Below are 19832 nucleotides of genomic sequence, written 5' to 3'. Positions count from 1 at the left end.
CTTGACCCGCGCACGTAGCTAAACCTAAACACACCTAGGGTAAGTGCAGGCCTAGTGGGAAGGCCCAACTACTGTGTTTTCAATAACATTTGCTTACAATAACCTACTGTGAAATTAATTGTAGCTTATATTAAACACTACAAATGTAAGTGTTCAGTTCTAGCTGTTATTTTTTTCAATAGGAAGTTATTCCTACTGATGGTGCCTTTTGTGTATGACCCTGCATTGTATTGTTCTTATGCAATAAAAAGCTAAATTAGGTGAACATATGGTCCTATGGAAACCTCACTGGACTTGATTAGGTCAATGATTCTTTGTAGTCTAATAGTGTGGACTATTTACTGGCCCAAGCAGTTAAAATAGTTATTGTTAGCATTGCTTTCCTCCAAACTGTTGCTGAAATGTTCACTTGCTGGGTCTATACAGGATGTGACTAGAGGGGCCATGGGAACCAGGTGAATAAGGTTCTTTCCAGCGACTCACCTGGGAAACTCCCAAAGATGTGGAAAAAAATGCCAATTGATGGGAACTAAATGCATTATCTTTCTGAAAAGTTGATAAGTAGTTATTTTATTTTAGCTGACAAGATTTGAATGTGACCGCTTCAGGTACAATGGCTCTACAAATATTATTATTACTATTATTATCATCATCATCTTAGTGTGTGAACATAATATTTGTGCTCTCTACAGCCATTCTACCTCTCATGATCACCAGATGGAGACATTGTACAACAATAAAACCATGGGTCAACAACATTCAGTGGGGTCAGTCACATTAATATGCTTATTTAGATTTTATTTAATCTAATTTCATTTACAAATAGTAATGCAAAGATACAAAGACTGAAGCCTTCAGACAAGAAAAATACATTAGGTATGATTCGAATAGAAGCTTAACATCCGTTTTCAGTTATTTAGCACACATTTAATACAGCCCACATGGATTTTTTGGTCTGTTTTTTCCCGTTTTATATAAAAGCACAATTTAAAAAGAACAAGATTTGATCCATTCATTTTAAAGGGTCAGCTCAACAAAAGTACAGGATTGCCAAGCTGTTCTGCTGAATGCTAGGATTTGCATATTCGATGAGCATAACTGTCCTGTTGCTGTGAGTACAGTAGGTGTAGTATCCAGACATTGCAGTTAAATACAGTTGCAACATTTGAGTAATAGTACTGAAAAGAAAATACATTATATTACAATTTAGCTGCCGTTGTATGAGAAAGGGACCACTAGAGTGGGCCATTCCCCATTAAATGCACATATCAGAGGATTTCTAGTTTTTTTGTTGTTGTGGTAACTATCCTGAATGATCAAACAATGATTTCTCCATTTCATCTGTCTGGTTGATTTTCCCTTTTTACATGTATTGCCACTATAATAAATAAAAACATTTACAGAATTATATTGAGATCTGCATTTTATCCTACTGGAGATGCTTTGGGTGAGCAGGTTTAAGTCACACAGAGTGTTTGCACATGGTTAACCTAACCTAGTCAGAGCTAAATACTTGCTAAAAGCAAAAAAATCACATCAATACTTTTTTTTTTTTTACATCATAAGGAGATATTTACAAATTTGGTACCATGTAGAAAGAGTTACCTCAAGGTATCAAGCTGAAAATGTCAGTCACATGTCAGTCTTAATGCAGTAGGTTATGCAGTGAGAAATAAACTTAAGATAAAGCCGATTTATATTTTCCTCAAATATTTTCCTTTTCTAAATGTAAACAATTCATAGACGAGTGTATAGTTTTAAGTTCATGTAATTCTCAGTCAGACAAAACGAAAACGTAACTTTTGAGATGCAGTGGGAAATTAGAGTATTTGAAGACTATTTCAACATTGACAGAAACACATTTTAGTGAAGGACAGATAACAATGTGCTCCCAAATAAGTGCATTACTGGAACTATAAATAAGAGTTAAAGGGACAATTTATGAACGTAATACTTGGAAATACAGTTATTTATTTAGCAGCTATACAGCCTGGATCTGTTGGTTTCAGCATTGGACAGCTCCATTGTCACAGTCATGACATTAAGGGAAGCTGTCAACTGCTGATTCAGCCAGGCAGCCAGGCTAGTATGTTAAAACGTTGAGATGGCCATGTTTGGCTATGTAATACTTAAATATTGCCCAGATTACCTGTCTGGTGTCACGGGGAAGTTGATGGGTTTACAGCAAGGTTATTCAACCGGGGGTCCGTGAAGGTACTGCAGGGGGTCACCGAAAATATTTATTTATATCACTAAGCAACAGAATAAACTGATTTTAAATGACATACCTACAGTATAAAAATGGTTAGCTTTCTTGACTTGGACATACATTTTTGCCAAAACACAACTAAACTTTGTTTAACCAGCTGCCCTTAGCGAAAATGGGTTTCTAGCTAATAGGCTATATTAGGAGTTTATACTTCCTCTTCTAATTAGAATGTGGGGTGGTGGAAAGCATCTACCAAATCTATTTATTTTAAATTGTTGATTACTTCTTGCTCTTATCAGTCACCTAATGATAAGACAATACGTGAAAACATTTATTTTTGCTAACATATGATGGGGGTCCCTGGGTCGCCGATTTGTCTGGAAGCTAGTCTCTGGGCATGAAAAGGTTGAAGACCCCTGGTTTACAGTATCCTGTGTGGATGGCAAGGGTCCATTTCATATTAAAACAACATCTTTCCCCTTATTGTGGCAGTAATAATAGATCTTTCAAATCAGTCAGATTTACTACATAAATACAGATTTCTTTTTTAAAGAAAAGACAACTGATTGTAAAAACACAGTTAAGCAACACGGAGTTTGGATCAGTCTAAAAACATTTGGTAAACCGATACTAAGTCAGAAAAACAGAACAGAAGAACAATGACAAACTGCAGCACATTAATTCTCAGTGCATGTAACACACATTTTCACTATTGACATATCACATAAAGCACAAAAACATTTATACCGAAAAGCAATATACACAGTTAATCTATACACTCGGCAAACAGAATACACTTCAGTGGGCATCTAGCGCATAAACACATAGAAGATCAAATGTATAAGTACAAACACCAGATAATTGCATCTCCATGTGAATAAAAGGCTGATAAAACATGTATTTTTGTTGCTTTTGGACATAGCAGTTCAGTTTGTGTGAGGCCTTGCCACTGTTCGAATCGAAGATGGACAATTGACCATACAAGAAAAACGTAACAGAACATTAAATGACATTTAAACAAAATCTATTCCACCTTTCTTCCAATATAATCTTTTGCATGACATTGTGCTTGATAGAAAAAAAGAACATACAAAATAAAACCAAGCTAAAAATAAGAAAAAAGCTCATCTTGAAACTCATGCAAAGTAATCAGAAAAAGGAAAAGAAAACATTTCCACAAAAAGTAAAAATCAAGCGCTAAAGATTAGAAATCCGGACTGCTTCTGATTCAGAACCACTCTGGCAGCCAAAACGGTTCTGACATTCAGATCTGTAACCAATAATATACATGCATATAAAATATTGGTTTTCAGGAGAAACTCTTAAAATCAATGATCGAGGAAAACAACAAAACCTGAATGCGAATATTCTAAGATATTATATTTCATTAATCTCTTAAATTTAGGTAAATATAGGGAAAATACTACATTTCCCAGAATGCATTAGTGTTGGCCCTAAAGCCAATAAGCCAAACAAATTAAATAGTTGGTGGAAATATAATTGGCTATTCTATGCACTAAAATAGAATATGAACATTGATTCCAGAGAAAAGTCTTTGGTATCTGGAAGTGTGACCTGTCAGATTCAGTGAAAAACTGTTCTATATCTGAGTGGAATTTCTTTGAATTGCACAGAATTTAATTCTACTTTCTGTCAATCAAACTCAAATTCTACATCCTGTGGGGTGTGGCCAATTCAATTCAAATTTGAACTCATGAATTGATTGGGAGTCAATTCTAAAATTCTGATTTGAGCACATACCTGATATAAATCACATAACTAGTGGTATTTCTTCAAGGTGAATTTACTCACACAGTACTGAAGTATAGATAGCGAATGACACAGTTAAATAGTGCATATTATATGATAGTAGTGGGTTTTGTTTATAGACTTTATGCACAACAAGATGACTGTTCTCACTCCTGTCTATGACATTTTAGTACATATTTTAATATTAACCATTAAAGTGGTTTCTCACAGCACTCTTTGATGCATCAATTGTTACATCTAATTGTGTCCCAATTACATGATTACTTCACCCTGCTTGTATTGTACTTGTAGCTACGCTTGAAGCACAACAGGAGCATGACCAGCCGTATCTGTTCTGCAGTGAGAAATCTATCCAAAAATACAAAGTTTATAATATCGGCTTCCAAAATTGGAGCATTTCAAAGTCACAATATTAGATGCCTCACAAAAAATACTAGCTGATTAAGTTTATACAGACTATAAACATATGCTTTTAAAAAATACACTTTCTTTTTTTAACAAGAAGTCAAGTTTGACCAAACACATGGGGAAACAGGTCCAGTGCACATAACAGTCGCTCAGAGAGAGGGGTGAAAAATTCCCAGGGCTCAATGCTTTAATGTTGTGAGGAAAGTGCAAAGTAAAATGCAGGATAATGTCATGGGTACATCCAATGAAATTACTCACAAAAAGCAAGCTCACTTGACATGAACTATTAACAGGTAAACTGTAAAGCCTACAGCTGCAACAATACTGAAATTCTGACACTATGCATCCACAAAAGCCTGAAGAGCTAATGACAATGAGGGGAGAACATGTGACAGACACACACACACACACACACACACACGAGGCAAATTAAGGTGTCAAGATTATGATAATACTGTATGAAGGAAGATGTGATTAAATACATTCTGGTTGCAGCAATGCTGTTCTAATATAGAGGCAGTTAAATCTTCTTGTCAGAAATTAATCACATTTTAGCAGTAAAATCTACCTCCGACACATCCATGAGAATCACACGAAGGGGTCAATTTTCTAATATATGCAGCATTTGTCTTTTGTCATGCTTTTTTACTTTTTCTTCCAAAGCCAACGTGCAGAATATATCATTTGAATTCTCCTCCGTGAAGTGTAAAAACAAAGTAAAATGTCAATTAAAATGTAGCAAATGAAACATGCCAACATGCTAATTTCTTTGCTGAGAAAAAGCAATCAAAATGGTACTGTACAATTCAACAAGGTCATTTAGTTTAGGTACTTTGTTATGTCTATTAGATCGCTAATAACGCTCAGTCCTCAATCAATCAATTTAATTTGTTTTGCATAGATATCATAAGCAAGATCCAATTTAGAAATGACAACTAATGGAAGCAAAGCATCTAATTCACAAGTAACAACTTTAAGGGCACCAGAAATGTGATACCTCGGCTCAATTAGGCTGACATGGGTCAATTAGACCAATTAGGCTGACATGGGTCAATTAGACCAATTAGGCTGACATGGGCCAATTAGACCAATTAGACTGACATGGGCCAATTAAGCAAATTAGGCTGACATGGGCCAAATCTGGACAATTAGGCTGACATTGGCCAAATCTGGACAATTAGGCTGACATGGGACAAATCTGGACAATTAGGCTGACATGGGACAAATCTGGACAATTAGGCTGACATGGGACAAATCTGGACAATTAGGCTGACATGGGACAAATCTGGACAATTAGGCTGACATGGGACAAATCTGGACAATTAGGCCGACATGGGACAAATGTGGACAATTAGGCTGACATGGGACAAATGTGGACATTTAGGCTGACATGGGACAAATCTGGACAATTAGGCTGACATGGGACAAATCTGGACAATTAAGCTGACATGGGACAAATCTGGACAATTAGGCTGACATGGGAAATACAGTACCACTTCACAAAATGTGTGAATATAAATATGAAAAGCAAAATGGTAACTAGTGAAAAGCAGTGGATAACAACTTAAGCAGTGATACACCTCCCTGTTCAACTTGGTCATTTTCTCCCTAGAGCAAATTTCAGGCCGGTGTTGGTCATATTTTCACACTAGCGGCATTTTGAATGAGGCCTACCTCATATTCTCATACTAGTGCCAATCTAAGTCAGGCCTAGGCATTGGAAAACAATGGGGGATGCTTGATAAAGGTTTGCACTTCACTGCTTGTCTCAACAAGTTGCACAATTACAAAAAAAAAATAATGGAGAGATTGGCGATCTTAGCTTTCCATATCATGTAATCTTATAAGGCAGAATCTGGTTATCACAGTGATTCATTCAGATTTCATGTCTATCTTGTTTGCATCTCCAAACCAGCTACCATAGTAAATATTAAATGTAATTTCAGGAATAAAGTGCAAAAATGACCCTATGACAGCCCTTTTTTTGAAAACTCTACAAACAGAGTTGTAAGTGATTTTTCAAGGATTGTTTAACTTGAATTTAGGCCTTACTTTGGTTGCCGTGGCCAATCACAAGCTAAAGATGAGGGTTAGCACTCCTAGTTGTTCAACAAAGGAAACCGCTTAACTGTTTACCTGACGGGTATACTACGAAGCAGCATAAATGAGTTAGCCAGGTAACTTTGATAAACAACCAGAAATAACTATTTATTTTCTGGGTCATGAAGAAAGTTATACTTAGATATACATTTTTGGTCGTTGAGTCAATTAGACCTTGCCCATTTCAAGTTTATCTTCACAAAAAATTACAAGTTACTTCTGAATATTTAGGCAAGTTAGCTGGCTAACTCATTGAACCCGCTTTGTAGTATACCCTTCAGCACTAAAACATGTTGTGCAACCCTAAAACGCTGACAGAATTTATGGACTGAAAGTGCAACGTCAAGTTTGGAAAGAAACCAAAAGTAAAATACTGGTCAAAAAAACTGCACCAATAAATACAACTACCGTGCCTTCAGAAAGTATTCACACCCCTTGACTTTTTCCACATTTTGTTGTGTTACAGCCTCAATTTAAAATGGATTACATTTAGATTTTGTGTCACTAACCTACACACAATACCTCATAATGTCAAAGTGGAATTATGTTTTTAGAAATGCTTACAAATGAATTAAAAAGGTAAAGCTGAAATGTCTTGAGTCAATAAGTATTTAACTCTTTTGTTATGGACAAGCCTAAATAAGTTCAGGAGTAAACAGTCACATAAAAAGTCACATAATAAGCTGCATGGACTCACTCTGTGAGCAATAGTAGTGTTTAACACGATTTTTAAATGACTACCTCATCTCTGTACCCCAAACATACAATTGCACTATATATACAAAAGGATGTGGACACACCATCAAATGAGTGGATTCAGGTATTTCAGCCACACCCGTCACTGACAGGTGTATAAAATCGAGCACACAGCCATGCAAAATCCATAGACAACCATTGGCAGTAGAATGGCCTGTACTGAAGAGCTCAGTAACTTTCAATGTGGTACCGTCATAGGATGGCACCTTTCCAACAAGTACATTTGTCAAATTTCTGCCTTGCTAGAGCTGCCCTGGTCAACTGTAAATGCTGTTATTGTGAAGTGAAAATGTCTAGGAGCAGCAACGGCTCCCCCGCGAAGTGGTAGGCCACACAAGCTCGCAGACAGGACCACCGACTGTTGAAGCGCACAGCGTGTAGAAATCGTCTGTCCTAGGTTGCAACACTCACTACAGAGTTTCAAACTGCCTCTGGAAGCAACGACAGCACATGAACTGTTTGTTGGGAGCTTCATGAAATGGGTTTCCATGGCTGAGCAGCCTCACACAAGCCTAAGATCAGCATGCGCAATACCAAGTGTCAGCTGGAGTGGTGTAAAGCTCACCGCCATTGGCCTCTGGAGCCGTGGAAACACGTTCTCTGGAGTGATGAATTAAGCTTCACTATCTGGCAGGCCGATGGATGAATCTGGGTTTGGCAGATGCCAGGAGACGCTACCTGCCCCAATGCATAGGACCAACTGTAAAGTTTGGTAGAAGAGGAATAATGGTCTGGGTCTGTTTTTCATGGTTCGGGCTAGGCCCCTTAGTTTCAGTTAAGGGAGATCTTAATGCTACAGCATACAATGACATGCAAGACGATTCTGTGCTTCCAACTTTGTGGCAACAGTTTGGGGAAGGCCCTTTCTTGTTTCCGCATGAAAATTCCCCCGTGCATGAATTGAAACGCCGACTGCGAGCCAGGCCTAATCGCCCAACATCAATGCCCGACATCACTAATGCTCTTGTGGCTGAATGGAAGCAAGTCCCGGCAGCAATGTTCCAACATCTAGTGGAAAGCCTTCCCAGAAGAGTGGAGGCTATTATAGCAGCAAAGGGGGGACCAACTCCATATTAATGCCCATGATTTTGGAATGAGATGTTCGACGAGCAGGTGTCTACATACTTTTGGTCATGTACAGTGCCTTGCAAAAGTATTCATCCCCCTTGGCGTTTTTCCTATTTTGTTGCATTACAACCTGTAATTTAAATGGATTATTATTTGAATTTCATGTAATGGAAATAGACAAAATAGTCCAAATTGGTGAAGTGAAATGAAAAAAATAACTTGTTTAAAAAACAACAACATATGCATTCACCCCTTTGCTATGAAGCCCCTAAATAAGATCTGGTGCAACCAATTACCTTGAGAAGTAATTTTATTAGTTCAATCACACACAGGTGGACTTTATTTAAGTGTCACATGATCTGTCACATGATCTCAGTATATATACACACCTGTTCTGAAAGGCCTCAGAGTCTGCAACACCGCCCAAGCAAGGGGCACCACCAATCAAGGGGCACCATAAAGACCAAGGAGCTCTCCAAACAGGTCAATGACAAAGTTGTGGAGAAGTTTAGATCAGGGTTGGGTTATAACAAAAATATCTGAAACTTTGAACACCCCACGGAACACCATTAAATCCATTATAAATAAATAGGAAAGAATATGGCACCACAACAAATCTGCCAAGAGAGGGCCGCCCACCAAAATTCACAGACCAGGCAAGGAGGGCATTAATCAGAGAGGCAACCAAGAGACCAAAGATAACCCTGAAGGAGCTGCAAAGCAGCTGCTCCACAGCAGAGATCTGGTCAGATGAGACTAAAATGTAGCTTTTTGGCCATCAAGGAAAGCGTTGTGTCTGGCACAAACCCAACACCTCATCACCCCGAGATGACCATCCCCACAGTGAAGCATGGTGGTGGCAGCATCATGCTGTGGGGATGTTTTTAATCGGCAGGAACTGCGAAACTGGTCAGAATTGAACGAATGATGGCTGGTGCTAAATTTAGGGAAATTCTTGAGGGAAACCTGTTTCAGTCTTCCAGAGATTTGAGACTGGGACAGAGATTAACCTTCCAGCAGGACAATGACCATACGCATACTGCTAAAGCAACATTTCAGTGGTTTAAGTGGAAACATTTAAATGTCTTGGAATGGCCTACTCAAAGCCCAGACCTCAATCCAATTGAGAATCTGTGGTATGACTTAAAGATTGCTGTACACCAGTGGAACCTATCCAACTTGGAGCTGGAGCAGTTTTGCCTTGAAGAATGGGCAAAATCCCAGTGGCTAGATGTGCCAAGCTTATAGAGACATACCCCAAGAGACTTGCAGCTGTAATTGCTGCTAAAGGTGGCTCTACAAAGTTATTTCTTGTTTGTTTCACAATAAAAAATATTTTGCATCTTCAAAGTGGTAGGTATGTTGTGTAAATCATAATATACAAGCACCCCCAAAATCAATTTAAATTCCAGGTTTTAAGGCAACAAAATAGGAAAAATGCCGAGTGGGGGTGAATACTTTCGCAAGCCGCTGTAGTTTATCTGTAAGGTCCCTCTGTCAAGCAGTGAATTTCAAGCACAGATTCAACCACAAAGATCAGGTTTTTTTTCCAATGGTTCCCAAATAAGGTCACCTATTGATAGATGGTTAAAAAAAAGAAAAGGAGCCATTGAATATCCCTTTGAGTATGGTGTAGTTATTATTTACACTTTGGATGGTGTGTCAATAGTCCCAGTCACTAAAAAGATACAGGCGTCCTTCCTAACTCAGTTGCCAGAGAGGAAGGAAACCGCTCAGATTTCCCCATGAGGCCAATGGTGACTTTAAAACAGTTACAGAGTTTAATGGCTGTGATAGGAGAAAAGTGAAGATGGATCAACAACATTGTAGTTGCTCCACAATACTAACCTAAATGACAGAGTGAAAAGAAGGAAGCCTGTACAGAATAAAAATATTCCAAAACATGCATCCTGTTTCCAATAAGAAACTAAAGTAATACTGTAAACAATGAACTTTTAGTCCTAAATACAAAGCGTTATGTTTGGGGCAAATCCAACACAACACATCACTGTGTACCACTCAAGCATGGTGGTGGTTGCATCATGTTATGGGTATGTTCATCATAAGCAAGGACTAGGGAGCTTTAAAAAAAATAAATAAATAAAATGTAATAGAGCTAAGCACAGGCAAAATCCTTGATGAAAACTTGGTTCAGTCTGCTTTCCAACAGACACTGGCAGACAAATTCAGCTTTCAGCAGGACAATAACCTGAAACACAAGGCCATATACACTGGAGTTGCTTACAATGATGACATAGAATGGCTTAGTTATAGTTTTTACTTGAAATTGGCTTGAAAATCTACGGCAAGACTTGAAAATGGCTGTATAGCAATGATCAACACCCAACTTGACAGAATATGAATACTTTTTTCAAGAATAATGGGCAAATATTGTACAATCCAGGTGTGCAAATCGCATAGACTTACCCAGAAAAACTCACAGCTGTAATCGCTGCCAAAGGTGATTCTAACCTGTATTGACTCAGGGGGTTGAATATTAATCTAATCAAGATAGTGTTTCATTTTCCATAAAGTTTTTAAAAAAATGTTAGAATTTTTCTTCCACTTTGACATTAGAGCATTTGGTGTATATCATTGACAAAAAATGACATTTTAATCCCATCTCGCAACAGAACAAAATGTGGAAAAAGTAAAGAGGTGTGAATTCTTTCTGAAGGCACCGTATAGTGTGAATTAATGACAGCGCGGTTAAATTAAGTGCACTGATGAAAATGTGAGACTGGCAAGATTAGCCAATAGAGGGGCGGTTGTGAAAAAGCAGATGGGTGATAATGAGACATGCTAATCTAGTATGGCAGGTGAGAGAACGATAAGCAGTTTCCACTGCAGACATGATTTTAAATCAATTGAATGTCTTCAAATGGAAGTCAAGACCAATGTAGTTTGTATCCTATTTTGTTTTCCTTTACAAAAACCAAAGCATCCAACAGAAAGGCTGGCAGGAGGCATACAATAAAATAAATAAATAAACAAGTTAAGGGATGTATGTGGTTAGCACAGACTGGTCACAGGCAGAACCTTAAGCGCAATATCCACCAAACATGACAATGTCGCCCTTCCATCTTTTCCATCAGGAAGGGAGAAAGCATACTCTGTCGACCATTTCCCTACTAGCTCATCTTACCATGGCTCTTAGAAAGGGGTGGCTGGTGAAGGGAGGTGGGAGTGTGGGATGAATACACTGCACAGCTGGGGCCTAGCCACGAGCTACCACACTCCCAAAATATCCCTCTCCCCTCAGGCCGGGTTCCTCCGAGACAGTCAGTCAACTTGGCAGCGGTTCTAAAGCCGGTCCATCCGAAAGGCGTCTTCCGTGGCGGGGTCAGTGAGGACCATGTCAGGATCGTTGAGCATGTACAGCCCATCCAGGGTCAGAGGGTCGATCTTCAGCTCATCCAAGGGAAACTGAGAGTCCGCGTCGAAGCTGATGTCAGCAGACAGAGAGCTGTAAGACAACCCCTTCGACAGTCTGGGTGGTGACTCTCCGGTGGCTAAAACATACATGAGTAAAGAGAGATGAGAGGAGAGGTCAGGGTCTTCCTGTTGTGTTTACCCCAAAGAATAGCATCTCATTAAATATTTCAAGGAACAGCCAATAAATGTAGTTTACGAATGTTCAAATCAGGAAGGCTGGTCTGAATGCTTGTTTAACTTTATCCATTAAGCATAACATAATTCACTTAGTTTCCTATTCTACGGGCATTGTGGGAATGAATACAAACGCATTATCATCAGCATGACACAATAATGCACATTCCTCACATTTGCTGTTCAATCTATGGGCTCATTCTTGCAATTATCACCTTCCTCTCTCTCAACCAATGGGCATAAATCTTGGGATGTATGTCAATTTACCCATGCACTCTCACTTGCTGTTTCTCAGCAACAGTTTTCGACAATCATCCACCTCCCCAACACCACCAGCTATAATAACCTGAAGCCCTGTCCATGGAACTCCTTTCCCCCCAGCGGGGGGTTTCGATGCCAGCAGTCCCGCATTGGGCTACCTGCCATCACATCATCTGGCTCCGAGGATCTTCCCTCGGTGACAGGGCCATTCCCCAAACTATTTAATAAAATGTCATATTGCATTCCGTCTTTGTTGTTCATTCAGTTAAGCCTGTACTAGATTAAACTACAATTGAGTGTCAAGTAAAGTAAAATGAAAATAAATACAGAAAACCTCAACTTAATTAATTTAGCTAGTGTTAGGAATGAACTGCTTAGGCGCACAGGTAAACATTCCACTTCCACTTCCCACCTCTAGGGGGCATCAGAAACCAGGCCAGGTGCTGAGAGAGCAGGTGGATTGATAAGTAATTGCTCACAGGTGCAAGTGATAGGCAGGTGATCAGTGAGAAGAGAGGTATCATGGATTGAATAGCCTGTCAGCCCGGCAACCACGTTCCCAATTCCCCGGAGTGCCCAGTTAGGGTAAAGGAGTATATACAGCACGTCTCCTACAAGGAGGGTCAGGGCTATACAGCAGGTCTTCTACACGGAGGGTCAGGGCTATACAGCAGGTCTCCTACACGGAGGGTCAGGGCTATACAGCAGGTCTCCTACACGGAGGGTCAGGGCTATACAGCAGGTCTCCTACACGGAGGGTCAGGGCTATACAGCAGGTCTCCTACACGGCGGGTCAGGGCTATACAGCAGGTCTCCTACACGGAGGGTCAGGGCTATACAGCAGGTCTCCTACACGGAGGGTCAGGGCTATACAGCAGGTCTCCTACACGGAGGGTCAGGGCTATACAGCAGGTCTCCTACACGGAGGGTCAGGGCTATGCAGCAGGTCTCCTACACGGAGGCAAGTGAAATAGTTGAAGGAGAGAGGGGAGCTGAAGATATGGCGGTGGATGCTCCACTGAATCTTTAGATTCAGAGTGTTGCTAAACAGTTGAGGGAAACTGAAATGCTAATTGTGAAGGTGAATTTTATGGTGTTTATTGTACATGTGATTAATTGTAATGCACATAGGAATGAAAAGTCAAAGAAACTGGACATTATAGTATATCTGTACAGCACTTTGTGACATCAGCTGATGTAAGAAGGGCTTTATAAATACATCAATTTTATTTAATTTATCTGCTGCTGAAAGGTTTTTGGGTTTCCAGGACATTGTAAAGAATACTGTCTGAAGATGCTCCTCCTTCTCAGGCTCCAGAGCCTGTAGGGATGGGCGTTGGCAGTATGCACATATAGCGTTTGTTTGTGGACCGCGATAATATCAAAGAACACACCGCACATACAGTGCATTCAAACCCCTTGACTTTTTTGACATTTTGTTATAAAATTGTTGCCCCTCATCAATACCCCATAATGCCAAAGTGAAAACAGGTTTAAAGAAATGTTTGCAAATGTATAAAATATAAAAAACAGAAATACCTTATTCAGACCCTTTGCTATGAGACTCGAAATTGAGCTCAGGTGCATCCTGTTTCCATTGATCATCCTTGAGATGTTTCTACAAATTGTTTCTACAAACTGTGGTAAATTCAATTGATTGGACATGATTTGGAAAGGCACACACCTGTCTATATAAGGTCCCACAGTTGACAGTGTATGTCAGAGCAAAAACGAGGTCGAAGGAATTGTCTGTAGCGCTCCGGGACAGGATTGTGTCGAGGCACAGATCTGGAAAAGGGTAACGAAAAATGTCTGCAGCATTGAAGGTCCCCAAGGTCATTCTTAAATGGAGGAACATTGGAACCACCAAGACCCTTCCTAGAGCTGGCCTTCCGGCCAAACTGAGCAATCAGGGGAGAACAGCCTTAGACAGGGAGTTGACCAAGAACCCAATGGTCACTCTGATAGAGCTCCAGAGATCCTCTGTAGTGATGGGATAACCTTCCAGAAGGACAACCATCTCCCCACCAATCAGGCCTTTATGGTAGAGTGGCCAGGCAGAAGCCACTCCTCAGTAAAAGGCACACGACAGCCCGCTTGGAGTTTGCCAAAAAGCACCAAAAGACTGATGAGTAGGTGTGTCCAAACCTTTGACTGGTACTGTACATACATACACTACCGTTCAAAAGTTTGGGGTCACTTATTAATGTTCTTGTTTTTTAAAAGAAAAGCACATTTTTTTTTGTCCATTAAAATAACATACAAAGGTGTAGAGAGGCCCATTATCACAACCACCACTCCTGTTTTCCAATGGCACGTGGTGTTAGCTAATCCAAGTTTATCATTTTAAAAGGCTAATTGATCATTAGAAAATCCTTTTGCAATTATTTTTAGCACAGCTGAAAACTGTTGTTCTGATTAAAGAAGCAATACAACAGACCTTATTTAGACTAGTTGAGGATCTGGAGCATTAGCATTTGTGGGTTAGATTACAGGCTCAAAATGGCCAGAAACAAAGTACTTTCTTCTGAAACTCGTCAGTCTATTCTTGTTCTGAAAAATGAAGGCTATTCCATGCGAGAAATTGCCAAGAAACTGAAGATCTCGTACAAAGCTGTGTACTACTCCCTCCACAGAACAGTGCTGGTCTCCAACCAGAATAGAAAGAGGAGTGGGAGGCCCCAGTGCACAACTGAGCAAGAGGACAAGTACATTAGAGTGTCTAGTTTGAGAAACAGACAAGTCGTCAACTGGCAGCTTCATTAAATAGTAGCCACAAAACACCAGTCTCAACGTCAACAGTGAAGAGGCGACTCTGGGATCCTGGCCTTCTAGGCAGATTTGCAAAGATAAAGCCATATCTCAGACTGACCAATAAAAAGAAAAGATTAAGATTGGCAAAAGAACGCAGACACTGGAGAGAGGAACTCTGCCTAGAAGGCCAGCATCCCTGAGTCGCCTCTTCACTGTTGACGTTGAGACGGGCGTTTTGCCAGGACTATTTAATAAAGCTTCCCTTTGAGGAAACTAGACACTCTTAATGTACTTGTCCTCTTGCTCAGTTGTGCACTGGGGCCCCACACTCCTCTTTCTATTCTGGTTAGAGCCAGTCTGCTTACACTCACTTTCATGCTAAATGCAAACATTCAGACAGCTTATGGTAGAGCAAGGCATGCATTGGACCCCTAGACATAACAAAAGTTAGATATTTGTATTGAGAGAGTGTTTACATTAAGTGAGCTCTATTCTACTGCCTAGCTTTGCAGAGGCTTGAGTGAGCTACCTGGTGTGGCAGAATAGTACCTGTGAGAATGATGTTGGGGATGTTGCCATGGCTACTGTAGCCCAGCTGCTGGGAGTCTTGCAGGTTGCCGTGGCTACCCATCAAACCTATCATGGCTGCTTGGGAGTAGTCGAGGGTGGAGCCCTGGCCGTACAGACTGTTGTTGTCTGTCATGTTGAACTGCTCCAGCTGTTCGAGGAACAAAGAAAACAGTACATGAAGCTAGCCAACACAGAACATGGGGTTAGTCAAAACCGTACATGAGGTTAGTCAACACAGTACATGAGGCTAGCCAACACAGAACATGAGGTTAGTCAACACAGTACATGAGGTTAGCCAACACAGTACATGAGGCTAGCCAACACAGAACATGAGGTTAGCCAACACAGTACATGAGGTTAGCCAACACAGAACATGAGGCTAGCCAACACAGTACATGAGGCTAGCCAACACAGTACATGAGGTTAGCCAACACAGTACATGAGGTTAGCCAACACAGTACATGAGGTTAGCCAACACAGTACATGAGGCTAGCCAACACAGTACATGAGGCTAGCCAACACAGTACATGAGGCTAGCCAACACAGTACATGAGGCTAGCCAACACAGTACATGAGGCTAGCCAACACAGTACATGATGCTAGCCAACACAGTACATGAGGCTAGCCAACACAGTACATGAGGCTAGCCAACACAGTACGAGGCTAGCCAACACAGTACATGAGGTTAGCCAACACAGTACATGAGGCTAGCCAACACAGTACATGAGGCTAGCCAACACAGTACATGAGGCTAGCCAACACAGTACGAGGCTAGCCAACACAGTACATGAGGTTAGCCAACACTCAATGACAAGGGCTCATTTCTCTACTATTAACAGGTGCCAAATGGTCAATATAAAGATTCAGTACAACGGGTAAAAATGGAAACCTATTAATCCAGCATTTCCTAAACTTGGCCCTGGGGACCCCAAGGGTGCACCTTTTGGTTTTTGCCCTATCATTACACAGCTTGTTCAAATGATCAAAGCTTGATGATTAGTTTATTATTTAAATCAGCTGTGTAGTGTTAGGGCAAAAACCAAAACATGCCCCCCCTGGGGTCCTGAGGACTGAGTTTGGGAAACCCTGTATTAATATACTGTGCTTTGATACTAAGATATTGGCATATAATGCCATATCAAAAGTAACTAATATTAGCTTGCATAATTAGTTCTGAGGTAGGATGTTAAGCCTTACCTGTTGGGAGAGAGCACTGGTCTGTCTGGATGTGAGTTGCTGGTCATAGAAGTCAGCAAATACACTACCCAATATGGAGTGGTGCTAGAACACAAGCATATCCCCTTGTTAAAAACAATCCCATGATAGTAATGTACAGGGACAAAACACAGGAAAGGAAGAGCAGATAGAGAGCACAATCACACCACAACTGTAACTGAATTGTCACAATTCACAAGACATTCACATCAAACCATTGGGTTCAGGCAACACCAAAATCACCGCACACATCTGCAATCCTGAAAACAAACAATAACATACTGCTGCCTAGACAATAGATAAAGCATGACACAGTACAAACACAGCAGGAATCATGTTTCGCAAGCCCATCAATTCATTGGCTGTGCAATCAACCTCAATCTCATCCATTAGTTGATTAATTAAGTCATCATAGTAGCCTGCCCATCTCACCTTTAAAGATGATTCGACAGATGTTGCTGTTATGTGCCCAACCAGCCAATGTTAACATGCACTGAATACTACTCAAAAGAACTTCATAAATGTCATCAACCCACAACCAACAATGTTGTATGGAGTTGGTTACCATGCATGTCTTGTACTAAGAATTCTTAATAACTTAGATCAAATAAAATCATGAAATAGAATGAAATCATATGGAAATCCCTTTTGTGGGTAAAGCTAGAATTTCAAAAACATTCAAATCATCCAGTAATCCTCTTGATGTTATAATTTCATGTTCTTATAAAAGCTGAAAATGTTTCCGCTTTCATCATCTGCCTTAATGTATAAATAATTGGATTATATTCACAGGCAGACTCAGTAAGGCAGCCTTCGCCATGCCCCTTTCAGTTCAGAACCACATTATCTGTGCCCTGCCAAAAGAACAGCGGGCAAGGGCATGATAACGGCACATGGACTGTCTGTTGCACCCCATGTAACCCACAACACTGTAGGTGAGCCGTCTAGGTGACAGAAAGAAGCGATGGGCAAAGCCAACCGAAGCATTTAGCTAGTAGCCTAGATACTGAGTGAAAGCTTTTATGATTCCTCTAACAAGAGATGACTTAGTTGTTCAATGTTATGTTCAGTTCGATTCGTTTGTTTATATTATAAACTTATATAGAACTTACAGCGTACATCTAGCCTATAGGGCCTTGTGGAGGGAACCTGTTCCTTCTTGTTTTTTCACAATACACAAGGGATTCAAAACTCTAGGCTAAAAGGGATTCAAAACTCTAGGCTAAAAGGGATTCAAAACTCTAGGCTAAAAGGGATTCAAAACTCTAGGCTAAAAGGGATTTAAAACTCAAGGCTATCTCTGGTTGCTAAATGTTAACTACCAAGTACATTTTCCTAACTCAACCAACTGGCTAACGTGTGTCATTTTGGTGCCTATGCTACGAGGCCACTTAGGATGCAGACACAGAGAAGCAGCAAGGAGAACGGGATCAGTGACACTGCGAGACACGACGATGGGGGTGGCAGGGGGTTGGTGGCACAAGAGCAGCCGAAAGGGGCAGCCAAAGGGCCCAGCCGGCGACGAAAACAGAACCACGATGGAAAAACAGTGTATACAGTCAGTGGGTTTTGCTCTCACGCCCTTACTTGAGGCGAGCCTCCAGGTGAGAAGCCTTGATTGGAGACTGGAGATGTTGGAGACTGATTGGCCGAAGACCCAGCCCTACTGCGGTACTGTTGGGGGAAAGAGCCCTAATACAGGATCATATTTTAGTTAGACTCACTGACTGGCAAATTGTCTGACTGGCTGGCTGACCTGCTGGGTTACTGGCTAGGTTACTGGCTGGCTGACTGACTGGCTGGCTGACCTGCTGAGTAACTGACTGACTGGCTGACCTGCTGGGTAACTGACTGACTGGCTGACCTGCTGGGTTACTGGCTGGGTTACTGACTAGCTGACTGACTGGCTGGCTGACCTGCTGAGTAACTGACTGACTGGCTGACCTGCTGGGTTACTGGCTGGGTTACTGACTAGCTGACTGACTGGCTGGCTGACCTGCTGGGTTACTGGCTGACTGACCTGCTGGGCTACTGGCTGGCTGACCTGCTGGGTTACTGGCTGGGTTACTGACTAGCTGACTGACTGCCTGGCTGACCTGCTGGGTTACTGGCTGGCTGATCTGCTGGGTTACTGACTGACTGACCTGCTGGGTTACTGGCTGGCTGACCTGCTGGGTTACTGCCTGGCTGACCTGCTGGGTTACTGGCTGACTGGCTGACTGACCTGCTGGGTTTCTGGCTGGCTGACCTGCTGGGTTACTGGCTGACTGACCTGCTGGGTTACTGGCTGGCTGACCTGCTGGGTTACTGGCTGGCTGATGTGCTGGGTTACTGGCTGGGTTTCTGGCTGGGTTACTGGTTAGCTGACTGACTGGCTCCTTTCTGAAAATGTATGCTCCACTATATTGTTGATTATAGTTGATTCGGCTATTGCAGCCACACCCGTCACTGACAGGTGTATAAAATCGAGCACACAGCCATGCAATCTCAATACACAAGCATTGGCAGCAGAATGGCCTGTACTGAAGTGCTGAAGAGCTTTCAAAGTGGCACTGTCATAGCATGCCACCTTTCCAACAAGTCAGTTCGTAAAATTTCTGCCCTGCTAGAGCTGCCCCGGTCAACTGTAAGTGTGGTTATTGTGAAGTGGAAACATCTTGGAGCAACAATGTCTCAGCCGCGAAGTGGTAGGCCACACAAGCACACAGAACGGGACCGCCGAGTGATGAAGAGTGTAATCGCGTAAAAATCGTCTGTCCTCGGTTGCAACACTCACTACTGAGCTCCAACCTGCCTCTGGAAGCAATGTCGGCACAAGAACTGTTCGTCGGGAGCTTCATAAAATGGGTTTCCATGGCCGAGCAGCCGCACACAAGCCTACGATCACCATTCGCAATGCCAAGCATCGGCTGGAGTGTTGTAAAACTTGACACCATTGGACTCTGGAGCAGTGGAAACGTTCTCTGTGATGAATCACGCTTCAACATCTGGCAGTCCGACGGACGACTCTTGGTTTGGTGGATGCCAGGAGAACGCTACCTGCCCCAATGTATAGTGCCAACTAAAGTTTGTTGGAGGAGGAATAATGATTTGGGGCTGTTTTTCCATGGTC

At 41.4% G+C, this 19832-nt stretch overlaps 1 protein-coding gene across 1 annotated transcript in view; it reads right to left on the bottom strand.

The window, feature by feature from the left end:
- Window positions 1-10437: 10437 nt before the first annotated feature.
- The window catches only part of LOC110508911 (CREB-regulated transcription coactivator 1), a 53020-nt gene continuing 43625 nt past the window's right edge, over window positions 10438-19832 (bottom strand). The window contains exons 11-13 of the mRNA XM_036966686.1: window positions 16703-16786; window positions 15485-15653; window positions 10438-11823 (exon numbers count right to left, since the gene is read on the bottom strand). Of these exons, the coding sequence (XP_036822581.1) occupies window positions 11615-11823; window positions 15485-15653; window positions 16703-16786 (462 nt within the window). The 3' untranslated portion in view covers window positions 10438-11614. The remainder of the gene's footprint in view (window positions 11824-15484; window positions 15654-16702; window positions 16787-19832) is intronic.

Source organism: Oncorhynchus mykiss, chromosome 28 (genome assembly GCF_013265735.2).
Source record: "Oncorhynchus mykiss isolate Arlee chromosome 28, USDA_OmykA_1.1, whole genome shotgun sequence".
NCBI classification, from domain to species: Eukaryota; Metazoa; Chordata; class Actinopteri; order Salmoniformes; family Salmonidae; genus Oncorhynchus; species Oncorhynchus mykiss.
This window is presented reverse-complemented; position numbering and strand designations above follow the sequence as displayed.